Source organism: Periophthalmus magnuspinnatus, chromosome 6, assembly GCF_009829125.3.
Source record: "Periophthalmus magnuspinnatus isolate fPerMag1 chromosome 6, fPerMag1.2.pri, whole genome shotgun sequence".
In the NCBI taxonomy this organism is placed as follows: Eukaryota; Metazoa; Chordata; class Actinopteri; order Gobiiformes; family Gobiidae; genus Periophthalmus; species Periophthalmus magnuspinnatus.
The window spans coordinates 11,056,754-11,072,768 of record NC_047131.1 but is presented as its reverse complement, the minus strand read 5'-3'; the positions used below and the strand labels follow the sequence as shown (position 1 = coordinate 11,072,768).

The window sequence follows — 16,015 nt, the reverse complement described above, 5'->3', positions numbered from 1 at the left end:
GACCTCTGACCCTTACCCTGTTTCATCATCTACAAAGAGCTATGCCCACGGATGGGACTGATGTGAAGGTAATTACACCCTAAAACTACCCCCGACCTCCTAAGCCTGCACCCTATGTCCTTAACCTGTAACCACCTCACATGATCTGTGAGGAGTTTAAAACCATGGTCAGATACTACATTTGTCCCCTACGCCATGGACATTTGAGTTATTAACCAAATTTGCGTCAGGTGTACACAGCATCTCTCGCTTGTCTCACCTATCTGCCACCTGTCTGTCACCTGTCTCACTCCTGTCTCACCTGTCTGTCACCTTTTTCTCACTCTGACCTGTCTGTCACCTGTCTCTCACCTGTCTGTCACCTGTCTCATGTGTTTTTCACTTGTCTCTCTCCTGTCTGTTACCTAACTCTCACCTGTTCCTCACCTGTTCCTCACCTGTCCCTCACCTGTCCCTCATCTGTCCCTCACCTGTCCCTCACCTGTCCCTCATCTGTCCTTCACCTGTCCCTCACCTGTCCCTCATCTGTCCTTCACCTGTCCCTCACCTGACGCTCACCCGTCTCTCACTTGTTTCTCACCTGTTTCTCACCTGTCAGGTGTACACAGTGGGCCCAGACTACGCCCATGCTGAGGCTCGTAAGTCTCCAGCTCTGGACGGTAAAGTTGAGCGTGACAGTGAAGGGAAAGAGGTCAGATACCCCGTGATGCTGACCGCCATGGAGAAGCTAGTCGCCCGCAAGGTCTGCCTGGCCTTCAAGGTACAGAACCCCAGATCGGGTTTAGACTGGGTTTAGACTGGGTTTGGACCAGGTTTGGACCAGGTTTGGACCGGGTTTGGACCGGGTTTGGACCGGGTTTGCACCGGGTTTGGACCGGGTTTAGTTCTGATTTGGACCGGGTTTAGTTCTGATTTAGACCAGGTTTAGTCCTGTTTTAGTCCTGTTTTAGTCCTGTTTTAGTCCTGTTTTAGTCCTGTTTTAGTCCTGTTTTAGTCCTGGTTTAGAACTGGTTTAGAACTGGTTTAGTCCTGTTTTAGTCCTGGTTTAGTCCTGGTTTAATGCTGGTTTAGTCCTGGTTTAATGCTGGTTTAGTCCTGGTTTAGTCCTGGTTTAGAACTGGTTTAGAGCTGGTTTAGACCTGGTTTAGTCCTGGTTTAGTTCTGGTTCACTCCTGATTCAGTCCTGGTTTAGGCCTGGTTTAGGCCTGGTTTAGTCCTGCTTTAGACCTGGTTCAGACCCGGTTCAATCCTGGTTCAGTTCTGGTCTAGTCCCCGTCTTCTTTTGCAGCAAACCGTGTGTGGCTTTGACCTGCTCAGAGCGAACGGTCACTCTTTTGTTTGTGACGTGAACGGATTCAGCTTTGTCAAGAACTCCATGAAGTACTACGATGACTGTGCCAAAGTACTCGGGCAAGTACCACTACTATCACTACTCCTTTTGCTAGTACTACTACTATTACTACTACTACTATTACTAATACTGCTATTACTGCTGCTACTACTAAGAATACTAATGCTACTACTAGCACTACTACTACTTCTGCTATTACTACTACTGCTGCTACTACTACTACTTCTACTAGCATAATTAACAGTAGTAGTACTAGTAGTGGTAGTAATAGTTGTAGTATTTGGGAGTGCAGTAGCTAATATAAGGTGCTGACAGTTGAAGTAAACAAATAGTAAAAGTGAAAAGCCTGTAGTTGAGTCCTCGTCTGTAACCGGATCTTTATGGGTCTGTAAAGTCCCAAGGGTAAAAACTGATCCGCTCTAGACCGGGGACCAGTGACCGGGGACCAGTGACCGGGGACCAGTGACCGGGGACCAGTGACCGGGGACCAGAGACCAGTGACCGGGGACCAGTAACCAGGGACCACAGACCAGAGGCCACAGACCAGAGGCCACAGACCACAGACCACAGACCAGACCCGGGGCAACTCTCAGTCTGTTATTTTTGTCTCTGTTTCCATCAGGTCGCGTTACATGTTTCTATGTCACACAAGAATTCACACAGCCCCAGGGACTAGACCTGGTGCAGACTTGGTTCAGACCTGATTCAGACATGGTTTAGACTTGGTTCAGGCCTGGTTCAGACCCGGTTCAGACCTGGTTCAGACCTGGTTCAGACCCAGGTTAGTCCAGTCTTTGAACGTGTGAAGGCAACCATGTGTGAGCAGGTGCTTTGGGTGAAATTCCCAGAGACCTCAGTCCCTTTGAGCCGATCCCAGGCCTAGATTAGTCCAGGGACTCTAGAACTCGATTTGGTCTGTGAGGGTATCTGACACACAGGGCTACAGGAGGATGGGAGGGCATCTGACATACAGGGCTACAGGAGGATGGGAGGGCATCTGACATACAGGGCTACAGGAGGATGGGAGGGCATCTGACATACAGGGCTACAGGAGGATGGGAGGGCATCTGACACACAGGGCTACAGGAGGATGGGAGGGCATCTGACACACAGGGCTACAGGAGGATGGGAGGGCATCTGACACACAGGGCTACAGGAGGATGGGAGGGCATCTGACACACAGGGCTACAGGAGGATGGGAGGGCATCTGACACACAGGGCTACAGGAGGATGGGAGGGCATCTGACACACAGGACTACAGGAGGATGGGAGGGCATCTGACACACAGGGCTACAGGAGGATGGGAGGGCATCTGACACACAGGGCTACAGGAGGATGGGAAGGCATCTAACATATTTAGTTGTTTCCATAGAAACCTGGTGATGAGGGAGCTGGCTCCTCAGTTGCACCTGCCCTGGTCTCTGCCCATGGAGTCTGAGGACATCCCCATAGTACCCACAACCTCCGGGACCATGTAAGTATTGCTACTACTACTACTGCTGCTACTACGACTATTACTACTACTATTACTACTAATATTACTACTACTAGTACTACTACTACTACTGCTGCTGCTACTATGACTATTACTACTACTATTACTACGAATATTACTACTACTAGAACTACTACTACTACTGCTGCTGCTACCATTACTACTACTTCTAATACTACTACTACTGCTGCTGCTATTATTACTACTACTACTACTACTACTACTACTACTACTACAACTACTACTACTTCTAAGAGTACTACTGCTGCTACTACTATCACTAATACTACTACTCGTAAGACCACCGCTACTTCTACTGGTGCTACTACCACTACTACTACGCCTACTACCAAAACTACTACGCCTGTTACTGCTACGTACTGCTACTACTATTACAACTACTGCTATTAATACCACTGCTACTATTATTGGTATTATTACCACTACTACTACTGGTACTACTAGTAGTACTGCTACTACTACTACTGCTTCTAATACTACTACTTCTGCTATTACTACTACTGCTAATATTACTACTACAACTACTACTACAGTTGCTACTATTGCTACCAGTACTGCTACTATTGATACTGCTACTACTACTACTACTACTAATACTACTACTTTTACTACTACTTCTAATACTACTACTGCAGCTACTACTATTATTGTCACTGCTACTACTACTGGTACTGCTACCATAACTGCTGCTACCACCACTACTACATCTAGTACTACTACTACTACCACTACCACTTCTACCACTACTACTACTATTACTGCTATTACTACTAGACCTAGTACACTGCAAATACTAGTAATACTACTACTGTTGCTACTACTGCTTCTACTACTATCAATACCACTACTACTGCTACTACTACCACTGCTATTACTACTACTGCTACTACTGGTACTACTGCTACTACTACTACTACTACTACTACTACTACTACTACTACTACTACTACTACTACTACTACTACTACTACTAGTAGTAGTACTACTTCTACTTCTGGTATTCCTTGTACTGGTGCCTGGGTGGCAGGTCTGGAGTTATGGAGTTATCCTTTTCCATCTTTACATCGGTGGCATATCCAAAATGGTGGTTCGTGGTGTGACTGTTCGTTTGCAGTTCCACTTTTATTATTCTATGCTGGTTTGATCTGTTAACTTTTCAAGTGGCTCCAGTTTAAATGATTAGAATGACATAAAAATTAAGTGTAAAGAAGTGGACTGAGTGTGACCGTGGACTGAGTGCGACTGCTAGCCTCGATGAGCTTCCAGATGAAGGCCCCTCTCTCGGTAACTTCTGCTGCAGTTATAGGAGAGGGGCCACAGTTTTTTACAGAGAAAGTGAATTGTAGTCAATGCAGCTGAATCGCGCTCATGCTCAGTTTTGAACGCGGCGGTTGGCGCATTAACTCTGTCCAGAGTGATGTACATGCTTGTTTGAGTTGAAATGTTCTGACATAAATCCCTTTGTGTTTGTTTAAGGATGGAGCTGCGCTGCGTCATTGCCATCATCCGCCACGGGGACAGGACACCCAAACAGAAGATGAAGATGGAGGTCCGCCACCCACTGTGAGTCCACACCAGGATTATAACCAGATCTGAGGGTCAAGACCGGGATTATAACCAGATCTGAGGGTCCAGACTGAGATTATAACCAGATCTGAGGGTCCAGGCCAATATTATAACCACATTTTAGGATCCAGACTGGGATTATAACTAGATTGTGTTCATGTTGTGTTGTTGCAGGTTTTTCGAGCTGTTTGAGAAGTATGGAGGATATAAAAGTGGGAAACTGAAGCTGAAGAAGCCCAAACAACTGCAGGTGAGGTCTGCTCAAAGCACATCAATACAAACATTTAATGTTCAGTCTAGTGAGTAATCTAAGATGTCATTAGATTGCTCATTAGCCTAAAACAGTTTTTAGGTTTCAAATTTTACTTCCTGTTTGGAAATCATGATATCACACCTGGAAATTCTGTAACTGTTACCCAGCAACCATGTGGTACACTGGGCCAACACAACACTTACAAATACTTTATTTTGTTTGATTAATATTTAAAGTGTCCAAAAAATGCATTTCTTGTGTAACGTGTGATATCGTCAGTGTGATGTCATCAGTCTGTTGTCATCATTGTGGAACTTTCTGCTTCCTGTAATTCAACATAATTTTCCACTTTTCTTCACAAATTTCTTCTTAATTTGTGTAAAAATATAATTTATATTTACTGCAGGTTTATCCACCAGATTAATTCAGAATGAGAGAAACATAAGAATCTGTCACATTTTAAACATGAGATGGGTTCAGACCTGGTTCAGACCTGGTTCAGACCTGGTTCAGACCTGGTTCAGACCTGGTTCAGGCTAAAGACAGACCGATATTTGAAAATTTCAGCCTGATACAGCAAAAAAGTGCAGAGGGCGATATTTTGTTTTGCCCAACCTTCTGCCTAAGGAATACATACAGAACTTTATTTGACCACTTGAGTCAAGAAATAACTCCAGAAAACACGACTACACTGCTGTCTAAGTTTATGTTTAAAAGGACAATAGGGAAGTTTGTAGTCAATTTAAATTACACATATCGGCCTAAAAACATCAGTACTGGCCATCTGCTTCTCTGGGCCAGCCATGAAAAACCCATATCGGTCTTTTTCTAGTTTGGACCAGGTCAGAGTTCTTCTCTTGCGTCTTGCTGTTTGCAGGAGGTTCTGGACATAGCACGCCTCCTGTTGGTGGAGCTGGGACAGCACACAGACTGTGAGATTGAAGAGAAGAAGTCCAAATTGGAGCAGCTCAAAACCGTCCTGGAAATGTAAGAATAGCATTTAGCTTTTAGCATTTTAACCTTTAGCATTTACCATTCAGCATTTTTGTATTTAGAATTGTAGCATTTAGTGTTTTAGCATTTTTGTATTTAGCTTTTAGTGTTTTAGCATTTTAGCATTTAATATTTTAGCATTTTTGTATTTAGCATTTAGTGTTTGAGCATTTTATCATTTAGTATTTTAGCAGTTTTGTATTTAGCATTTAATTTTTTAGTATTTAGCATTTTTAGTGTTTTAGCATTTTAGCTAAGTTATTATATATCAGTCGACACAGCGTTTGTCTGAAGGTTGGCGGTTCGAATTGCTCTCTCGACATAAACATCATTGGTTGAACAGTCAGGTCAACTGACCCACAAGTTGGCTGCGCGATTCCAGTTCCCACTGAATGCTGTCGTTGCGTCCTTGGGCAAGACATCTGTGTAATCCTTCGGTTGTCCAGGTCTGATCTATAGTAAAAGCCAAAAGTAAAATCTGTCAATTGGACAAAACGTTGTAGGAGTGAAGACATTTTGCTGCTCATTCAACCTTTACTTCTGGTGGACGCTGCCTTATATCTATCTGAAGGGAGGAGCTAGCTAAAAAAAACAGCTGTTGTTTTTAGTTTCTCTTTGTAACTAAAGATCTGGGAGGTCCGGGAGGTAGATAATGAAATGAGGGATAGATGATGTCTAAGCCCCCTTGAACATGATTAGGGGCCTTAGACATCATCTATCTCCCATCTATAACTCTACCTTCAGACCCAAAGCAAACAAAGGAAACAAAGGAAACAATATAGCTAGCCATGATGCTGATACGTGTGAAACCACCCATTAAGAGCTGAATGAATATACTAAGTATGACTCAGGCACAGTGCACACTTAGTGTAGCTCAATAGACCTAGTCTACAATAGAATAGTTTCAGTGTAGTTAGCTCCTCCCTTCAGATAGATGTAAGGCGGTGTCCACTAGTAATCTGATCAGAACTGAAGAAGCAGCTTGGATGAGAAGCAGCTTGGACGAGCAACTTTTTGTCTAGTTGACAGATTTTACTTTTGGCTTTTACTTGGGCAAGACACATAAGCGGTAGTTTTCAAGTTAACAGCTCCTTTTACTTTTAGTTCAGTAGAGATTGGCAATTCCAGGGGTAAAAAGAAGTAAATATGCAGAGTTTGTGTGTTAAATATGTGTGAATGAAACAAAAACACAACTCCAGGTATGTTTTTGTTGAGGAAATAACATTAGAACAGAGATCAGAGAATATTGCAGTGTTTGCACAAAAAGTCTTTATCAGTAAAACTCTTTATATTCAAGAGTCAGTGTGATCCAACCAATCTCAAACATGAGCTCTGTCCAGAGCGTAGACTGTATAAAGAAGTGGACTAAGTGAGTGTGACATCACTCATAGTGTTCAGCTCCAGTCAATTGAAGCTCATTGAGGATAGCACCAGTGGTGTGGGCGCCCCTTCCTGCCTTGTTATGTGGTTATACATGGACAAGTGGAGATGGAAATGGGTGACATTAAGTCCCACAATAAAAAGTGTTTTATAACTGTTATTTATTGTTTAAAGTAACAGAATATATTTGAAAAAGGTGTTTTGGGGCAACAGTAATGCGTCTGATCACATTTTCAATATGGGCACCAAATCTGATACCAGTATCGCATCGGTGCGTCCCTAAGTACAGTCATAAAATCACACTGTTGCTTTTGTGTTCTGCCTTGACACTGTGATTTCTTCTCTCTTCTCCTTCTGCTCATGTTCTCCTCATGTTCTGCTTCATGTTCTCATGTTCATGTTCTCCTCATGTTCTCATGTTATCCTCACATTCTCATGTTCCCCTCATGCTGTGCTCATGTTCTCATGTTTTCCATGTTCTTATATTCATGTTCTCCTCTATGTTCTCCCCATGTTCTCCTCATGTTCCTGTTATGTCAATGTTCTTATGTTCTCATGTTCTCCTCTATGTTATCTTCTGTGTTCTCCTCCTTGTTCTCCTCTGTGTTCCCCTCCATGTTCATGTTCTCCTCCTGGTTCTTCTCCTTGTTCTCCTTATACTTATGTTCTCTTCCATGTTCTCCTCTGTGTTCTCATTCATGTTCTCCTCCATGTTCTTGTTCTCCGTGTTCTCCTCCATGTTCTTGTTTTCCTCCGTGTTCTCCTTGATGTTCACCTCCATGATCTTGTTCTCTCGCATGTTCTCCTCCATGTTCATGTTCTCCTCCATGCTATTCTCCATGTTCTTGTTCTCTTCCATGTACTCTCCCATGTTCTTCTCCTTGTTCTCCTCCATTTTCGTGTTCTGCTCCACGTTCTCTTCCATGCTTTCCTCTATATTAATGTTCTCCTTCATGTTCTTGTTCTCCTCCGTGCTCCTCTCTGTTCTTCTAAAGGGAGTCAAGTTTGAATGATTCTCAGTACGTTTGAATCCTCTCGTCTCTGAACTGCTTCAAATGTTTGCTGCATGAAACCTTAACCTCTGACCCTGACCTTTCAGTTGAATCTGTGATCTTTCAGCTGTTCCTAACTCTGTCTTTAGTATGAAATATCTTCGGTTTGTGCCATTCCCCAGTCTGAGTCAGAATTTGCACCAGTCATGCTAGCCTTTAGCTTGATTATATTTTAGGGATGCATTGATCTGACACTGATGTTCAGTATTGGCATCGATACTCACAGATTTACTGGATCAGATTTCTTCTTCCAAACATGGTCCAGTGGATATCGTGGTAAGACAAACTGATGTAATAAGACTATTTACTGATCGTCTTTGTCTCAGAAAGTCGCAGAAAGTTTGAACTTCTATTGAAACAAAGTTGTTCTGTCATTAACTCAGATACAGAACAGATACAGAGCATCTGGATCAGTTCTGTCTCATTTTATTTTAATATGAAAGAAATAAATATTTTCAGTCTCTGCTCTGGTCTGCTCTGCTCTATCAGAAACAGTTGAATGTTGTCTCAGTTAAACCATAGTTCTGCTTCACTCAAATGACCATGTTTGTAAATAAAGTTTGATGAGGTTTATTCTGATAAAGACTCAGTTCAAATCCGGTCTGGTTGTATTCACAAACACATGAAATATTAGCCTCAGTTCAGACCCTCCATGTTTGTCTGCTTTCATGATTGCCGTATGAGTGTGTTCACACCAGGGCATCAGGGGTGTCGAGATTACATGCAAAGTCTATGGTGGCCACGCATCTTGGCTGTCCTGCGTTTCTGTGGTGTGTTTTCAAGTGTCAGAGCGGTGCAAATCTGGCACTGACCTGGCGCGTCTTGAGCGTTCAGGCATTCGCTTTTTCGAGTTGAAAAAGCTGAACTTTTGGCGCTTGATGTGTGTCAACCAATCATTGATGTAACAACATCCAAAAAAAGTAAAAAGAAATCAGTTAAAAATGAGCAGCAATTAATTGTGCTGGGCACACCAGCTAGCCTAGTCTAAGCATGGACCCAGACATGCCGCCGCCGAGCTGATAGCCTCTGTTGATGGGTTTTATGTAATTAGTACACTAAAGCCACTTTCTCAACCTGGTCTGCATCGTTCACAAAGAGACCGGGAAAACAAAAAAATCTAAAGGCACTCACAGACTACAACAGATACCCTGGATGAACATCGAGTATTTTTCTCTGACTTGCGTCCACGATGTCCATAACATGTGTAGGAAGCGTCAAAAGCAAAGGCGTTCAACTAGAGGCGGCCAAAGCGTTTTTGACGCCCTGGTGTGAATGCAGCATAAGTTCTGATATAGACTTGGTTTGGTCCTGGTCTAGTTCTGGTTTAGTCCTAGTTTAGTCCTGGTCTAGTCTTGGTCTAGTCCTGGTTTAGTCCTGGTTTACACTCAGATCAGATCCTCCATGGTTGTCTGCTTTCATCTGGTTGCTGGAGCTTTTTTTTAAATGTGCTGTTAATGGGGGGCTCACATTCACCTTCATAAACACAATTAAAGATTCATACAAACACATAACACATAGACTATCACATGGAGTTTATCTCTGTGAGTGTTGCCGTAGTGACACGTCTTTAAAGCATCTGGGCATGTGCAAATCCAAGTCTGACGCAAAAGGGGGAATGATAAACTGCTCTCTCTGACCCTGACCTTTCAGTTTAACCTCTGACCCTGACCTCTGACCTTTCAGTTTAACCTCTGACCCTGACCTCTGACTTTGACTTTTCACTGTTACCTCTTACCCATACTGAGACTCCCTAAAAACTCAGCATTTCGTGTGGGGGCGGGACTTAACATTCTCTTGTAACCATGGCAACCCACTTTTAAACTATCTTTTCCTATTCACCCCGAGCTGCCAGGACTAAACCAGGAGTAAACGGGACTAAACCTAGATTAAACTAGGACTAAATCAGGTCTAAACCAGGACTAGCCCAGGACTAAACCAGGTCTAAACTAAGACTAAACCAGGACTAAACTAGGACTAAACCCGAACTAAACCTGGACTAAACCAGGTCTAAATGAGGACTAAACCAGGACTAAACCAGGTCTAATCTAGGTCTAGACCAGGGTTAGGTTTAGGAACAGGTTTGTAGGTTTTGGTTAGATTTGCTAATGGGGTCTTGGCAAAATTTAGGTGTAATTTTTAGACAAAAAAAATAAAAGTATAGTGTAACTATATTTAACAGATGACAAAAATACTGTCTCTGAACCTTATTATAATTTGTGCTTTAATTGATGAAATGCTGTGAATTTAGAGTCCTAACCATGATCTTTGAGTTTAATTTCTGACCTTTCAGCTGTTCCTAACCCTGCGTTTAGTGTGAAGTGTTTTTGAAGTGTGTGTTTTTAAGTGAAGGCCTTGCAGTTCACATTAACCCTTGAATGGACCATGCAGCTATTGTCTGGACTGAATGCTCTAGCTTGTTTAAGTCATTAGTCAGTTAAACGTGTATTTGTGATGTTTGAGTGCATATCTTTTCATTTTGTATCGTTAATAATCCTGAGATTTTGATTTAAGGTACGGACACTTCTCTGGGATCAACCGAAAGGTCCAGCTCACCTACCTAAGGACAGGAAAACCGCAGGCGTCCAGTGGAGAAGAAGGTAAGTTCTGACCACACCTGTCCACACCTGTCCACACCTGTCCACACTTGGCCACACCTGTCCACACCTGTCCACACCTGTCCACACTTGTCCACACCTGAGCACACCTGTCCACACCTGACTGCACCCCACCATATCTGTCCACACCTGACTATACCTGTCCACACCTGACCACACCTGTCTCTATGATAATGGACACAGTCTGCTCAAACATCGTGATACAAAACACTATAATGAACCCTTCAGCTGTTACAGATGTTCTATAGAATCTACAATGATGATTTGGGAGCAGTCTAATCTCTGGTGTTTTCTTTTGTATTTGAATCAGATTGCCATAAAGAGGGTCCTTCGCTGCTCCTGGTGCTAAAATGGGGCGGGGAGCTGACTCCTGCGGGACGAGTTCAGGCCGAGGAGCTGGGACGGGCCTTCCGCTGCATGTACCCTGGAGGACAAGGTATAGGAGAGCATCTGACACAATCTGACACATAGGAGACACACAGGGATACAGGCGAATGGGAGGTCATCTGACACAGAGGCGGATGGGAGGGCATCTGACACACAGGAGAATGGGAGGGCATCTGACACACAGGAGCATGGGAGATGATCTTTAACGTTGTCTTTTTTTGCCGTGGTTAAATTTCGGTGAAAAGCCGGTAACCGCCGTCTCCGTGGAAACGAATCTCCGATCGGTAAGCCTCCGCCTCCACTCTGACCCGGCCACTGTGATTGGATGGTTTGAATCAGCTCGTGATGACATGGCGGTGTGTGATTGGCCACAGTCTCCTTCTGTCTGCCCCTAGTGAACACGCCCCCCCATTCCTCTCACCACTCCCCCTCTCTTTTCTGTCTCCTCTCCTCCTCCCTCCCTGTCTCTTTCCTCCCTCCTCTCCTCCTCTCTCCTCCTCCCTCTCTATCTCTCTCCTCTCTTCCCCTCTCCTCTTCCCTCCCTGTCTCTCTTTTTTCCTCTCCTCTCTCCTCCTCCCACCCTGTCTCTCTCCTCTCCTCCTCACTCCCCCTCTCTCCACTCTTCCTCCACTCTCCTCCTCCCTCCATCTCTCTCTCCTCTCCTCCTCCCTCCCTGTCTCTCTCCTCTCTCTTCCCTCCCTGCCTCTCTCCTTCTCCTCTCCTCCTCTCTCCTCCTCCCGCCCTGTCTTTCTCCTCTCCTCCTCTCTCCACTGTTTTTCCTTTCTCTCCACTCTCTCCTCTTCTCCTCCCTCCCTGTCTCTCTTCTCTCTCCTCTCCTCCTTTATCCTCCTCTCTCTATGTCTCCCTTCTCTCCTGCAGGGGGGGCAACGCTAATCCTGGTCATGTGATGTGTGTGCTGCCTCCTGATTGGTCGATATGAGCATGTGAGCGCAGGGACATACTTTGTCACATTTAGAATAAACTTGTAAACCTCAGACGTGTGCTGAGTGTGACGTCACAGGGTTCAGCTCCAAATGAAGCTTGTCCAGCTGTTCACCTCCAGTGTGATGCTAACTGGAGGCACTTTCTCCAGTTAGGCTTCAATATGAGCTTTGTTTTAACACAATCTGACCATAAAGAACTGACTCATCTGAACTACAACAGGTGAGTTGATTTGTGCTGTTAAACAAGTCCCACTCACATAACATTACAGCCAAAAGCTAGCTAGCATTATTATTAGCATTTACCAACAGTTTTTCATTTGGTCACTCACCTTTTTGTGTAAAATCAAACTCCTAAACATGACCATGAACGCTCAGATTGATCAAAGGCTCCTGACGATTTGCTCTTTAAATCACTCATTTTTCTTGAGTTTTCAGACAATCCTAATTTTTTTTTTTGCATCACCATGGTAACTACTGAACCTTCCACCATAGACATACATGCAGAACACCCCCAGCGTGATGTCACTGCAGAGTATCAATAGCAGCTGTGACAGTGACCATTAATGGGAATTTTACTTCTGGAACCAGAGCAGAGCAGACCAGGAGACAAAGAGAGGAGGTGAGAAGAAGAGGAGACCAGGAGACAAAGAAAGAGGAGGTGAGGAGCAGAGGAGACCAGGAGAGAGGAGACCATGAGAGGGGAGACCAGGAGACAAAGAGGAGGTGAGGAGCAGAGGAGACCAGGACAGAAGAGGGCAGGAGAGAGGAGACCAGGAAGCCAGGAGACAAAGAGAAAGAAGGGGAGGAGACGAGGAGAGAGGAGACCAGGAGACAAAGGGAGAGAGGGGGTGAGGAGCAGAGGAGACTAGGAGGCAAGGAGAGAGAAGGTGAGGAGCAGAGGAGACCAGGAGACAAGGAGAGAGGATATGAGACAGGAGACGAGAAGACAAGGAGAGAGAAAAAGAGGATAGAGGAGATGAGGAGACGAGGAGGAAAGGAAGCATGGTGATGTGATCTGTGATGGGAGCATGTGCTCTGCAGCCAATCAGAATCAGGCCTCTCTTCCCTGTTATTGGTTCAGAACTGATGCTCCAAAATCTGGTTTAGTCTCGGCTTAGTTCTGGTTTAGTCCCGGTTCAGTCCCGGTTTAGTCATGGTCCCTGACCAAACTGTGGAGCTTCAGTCTGGTCCGAATGCAGTGAACAAGATGCCTCAGAATCTGGGCCCTGATCAACCGCTTGCCTGGTCCTCCCCCAGATCTCAACCAGATCAGACCTGGTCTAATCATGGATCTGGTCTAACTCTGGTCTGGTCTAGTATAACCCCAGTCTGGTTTTAGCCCTGTCTAAGTCTGGATTTAGTCCGGTCTAATCCCAGTCTGGTTCAGGGGACTATGCTGGGTTCCCGGACTGTGAGCTCCATCAGTCCTGGTCCCAGTTTAACCCCGGTTTTGATCCCAGTCTAACCCCGGTGCCGGTCTGGTTCCAGGGGACTACGCTGGGTTCCCGGGCTGTGGGCTCCTCCGGCTCCACAGCACCTACAGACACGACCTGAAAATCTACGCCTCCGACGAGGGACGAGTCCAGATGACCGCCGCCGCCTTCGCCAAAGTAAGACCCAGTTTAGACCTGTTTAGACAAAGGCTAGAACCGGTTTAGGCAGGCTGTAGACATGGTTTAGATGAGGTTTAGACCTGGTTTAGGCCTGGTTTAGCACTGGTTCAAACCCAGTTTGGGCCCGGTTCAGACCCAGTTCAGCCTGATTTAGACTGTTTAGACCCTGTTCTCTGTGTCTCAGGGTCTTTTGGCTCTGGAGGGGGAGCTGACTCCAATCCTGGTGCAGATGGTGAAAAGTGCAAACATGAACGGGCTCTTGGACTCGGACTGTCTCTCAGACTCTCAGAACCGGGTCAAGACCAGACTCCACGAGATCCTGCAGCAAGACCAGGACTTCGGACCCGACCACTACCAGAAGGTAAGACCAGGATTGAACCAGGACTGAACCAGGACTGGACTGGACTGAATCGGGTCTGGCACATGGCAGTGTGTATGAGTGGGACCAAGGCTTGGACTGTGACAGGACTAAGCCAGAACTAGCTCAGGTCTAACCCAGAACTAGGACAGGACTAAGCCAGAAGTAGCAGAGGTTTAACTCAGAACTAGGACTGGACTAACCCTGGTCTCTCTATTGTAGCTGGCGCCGACCCAGAGTCCATCTTTGGTGAATTCCATGAACCTGGTCCAGAACCCGGTGAAGACCTGTGATGAGGTCCACAGCCTGATCCAGAGCCTGACCTCCCAAATCCGACAGAGACTGGAGACTCCCACAGCCCAGAGTGAGTCTAGACCCAAATTAAACCAGGACAGAACCAGAACTGGACCAGGACTAGACCAGGACCTAGACTGGAGGCCCCCCACAGCCCAAAGTGAGTCTAACCCCAGTGGTTATACCTAACAGATCTTCAGCTGTATCACTCTGAGTCCCTGGAGCTGATGTTGCAGAGATGGTCCAAATTGGAGCGAGATTTTCGGATGAAGAGTGGTCGCTATGACATCAGTAAAATCCCTGACATTTACGATTGCATCAAATACGACTCCCAGCACAACGCCTCCCTGGGACTGGACCAGACCCAGGACCTGTTTAGGCTGAGCCGTGCCCTGGCCGACATCGTTATACCTCAGGTCAGCCCTGCTTAGACCTGGTTTAGACCTGGTTTAGATCTGGTTTAGACCTGGATTAGACCTGGTTTAAATCTAGGTTAGATCTGGTTTAGACCTGGGATATACCCATAGACTGTATAAAGTGGACAAAGTGAGTGTGATGTCAGCTACAGCGTTCGGCTTCAGTCAAATGAAACTCATCGAGGTTGGCAGTTGTTAGGGGGAATTTGGAGCCAAGTTCCATATTTGGAATTCCTACTGTGAGTATCATAGCAACCAAAGAGCCAATCTGGAATGCAGCTGTTGAAGCCCTTATCAGGCTCTTAGCAGTGTTGTCAATCAAACCTGTTGCTAACATTAGCGGGAGTGATCTCGGGAAAAGAAGGCACCTTATTTGTCTCATATTAATGTTCATATCTTGATTTACAGACACAATAGTGAAATAAAAGCCTCAGGATCACGTAGAGCGGGTTAATAGGAACATTTTAAGACCAAAATGACGAGTTTGACAGCAGCAGTTACAGCGAGAGGGGCCACAGTTTTTCAATAGAAAGTGAACTGGAGTCGATGGAGCCGGAAGCGTGCCCATGCTTGCTTCCTCTTTGGGATGTGGCGGCTAGCAGGTTTGCTTTGTCCAGAGATATGTACAGGATATGGTTAGAGCTTGAAAGCATGATTTTTGTTTTATTTCTTTACTCTTAAACCTTAAGATGTCCTCACTGTCACCTGTCTACCCATTTATGACCTTGTACGGGCAGTATGTAAAACTAGTTTAAGTCCTTATTGGACGAGCCTTCTATAGATAGTATCTTTTTCAGTGTGTAAGTACAGAGAAGACTTCCTGTAATGTAACGCATGTTTCTGCTCTCTTTACATACACTTTTCTGATATCAGATAAAACTTATTTTAACTCTCTACCTGGTCTGCAATTGTTTATTTCACAATTACAGATGGTTTAGATAAGGTTTAGACCTGGTGTAGAGCTGATTTTAGTCCTTGTTTAGACCTGTCGGTCACGTCATGACCTGGTTCTGGCCCACAGGAATATGGGATCAGTAAAGAGGAAAAGTTGGACATAGCTCAGACGTACTGTGTTCCTCTGATGAAGAAGATCCAACTGGACCTCCAGAGGACTCACGAGGACGAAGCGGTCAACAAGCTGCACCCACTGTGAGTCCTACACCACCCCTGACATCTCCACGGTCCAATCCAACACCACTTTATCTACAACACCTGACCCCACCCTCGACCCTGAGCCCAGCCTAGCACCTGCAGTGTAAAGATCCTAACCTGCATTA

The 16,015-nt window shown here is 45.2% G+C and overlaps 1 protein-coding gene across 8 annotated transcripts in view; it reads left to right on the top strand.

Moving 5' to 3' along the window:
• The window catches only part of ppip5k1b (diphosphoinositol pentakisphosphate kinase 1b), a 37,350-nt gene that overhangs the window by 6,370 nt on the left and 14,965 nt on the right, over positions 1-16,015 (top strand). For 5 of the 8 annotated variants that reach the window (XM_033967879.2, XM_033967877.2, XM_055222273.1 and 2 more), the window contains exons 9-21: positions 599-760; positions 1,289-1,410; positions 2,724-2,825; positions 4,344-4,430; positions 4,608-4,683; positions 5,564-5,673; positions 10,623-10,708; positions 11,037-11,162; positions 13,546-13,667; positions 13,855-14,031; positions 14,251-14,392; positions 14,515-14,738; positions 15,760-15,887. In XM_033967879.2, the coding sequence (XP_033823770.1) occupies positions 599-760; positions 1,289-1,410; positions 2,724-2,825; positions 4,344-4,430; positions 4,608-4,683; positions 5,564-5,673; positions 10,623-10,708; positions 11,037-11,162; positions 13,546-13,667; positions 13,855-14,031; positions 14,251-14,392; positions 14,515-14,738; positions 15,760-15,887 (1,664 nt within the window). Of the gene's footprint in view, positions 1-598; positions 761-1,288; positions 1,411-2,723; positions 2,826-4,343; positions 4,431-4,607; positions 4,684-5,563; positions 5,674-10,622; positions 10,709-11,036; positions 11,163-11,358; positions 11,398-13,545; positions 13,668-13,854; positions 14,032-14,250; positions 14,393-14,514; positions 14,739-15,759; positions 15,888-16,015 lie in introns of all 8 variants that reach the window. The other 3 variants (XM_033967876.2, XM_055222272.1, XM_055222270.1) reach the window with 1 other exon arrangement.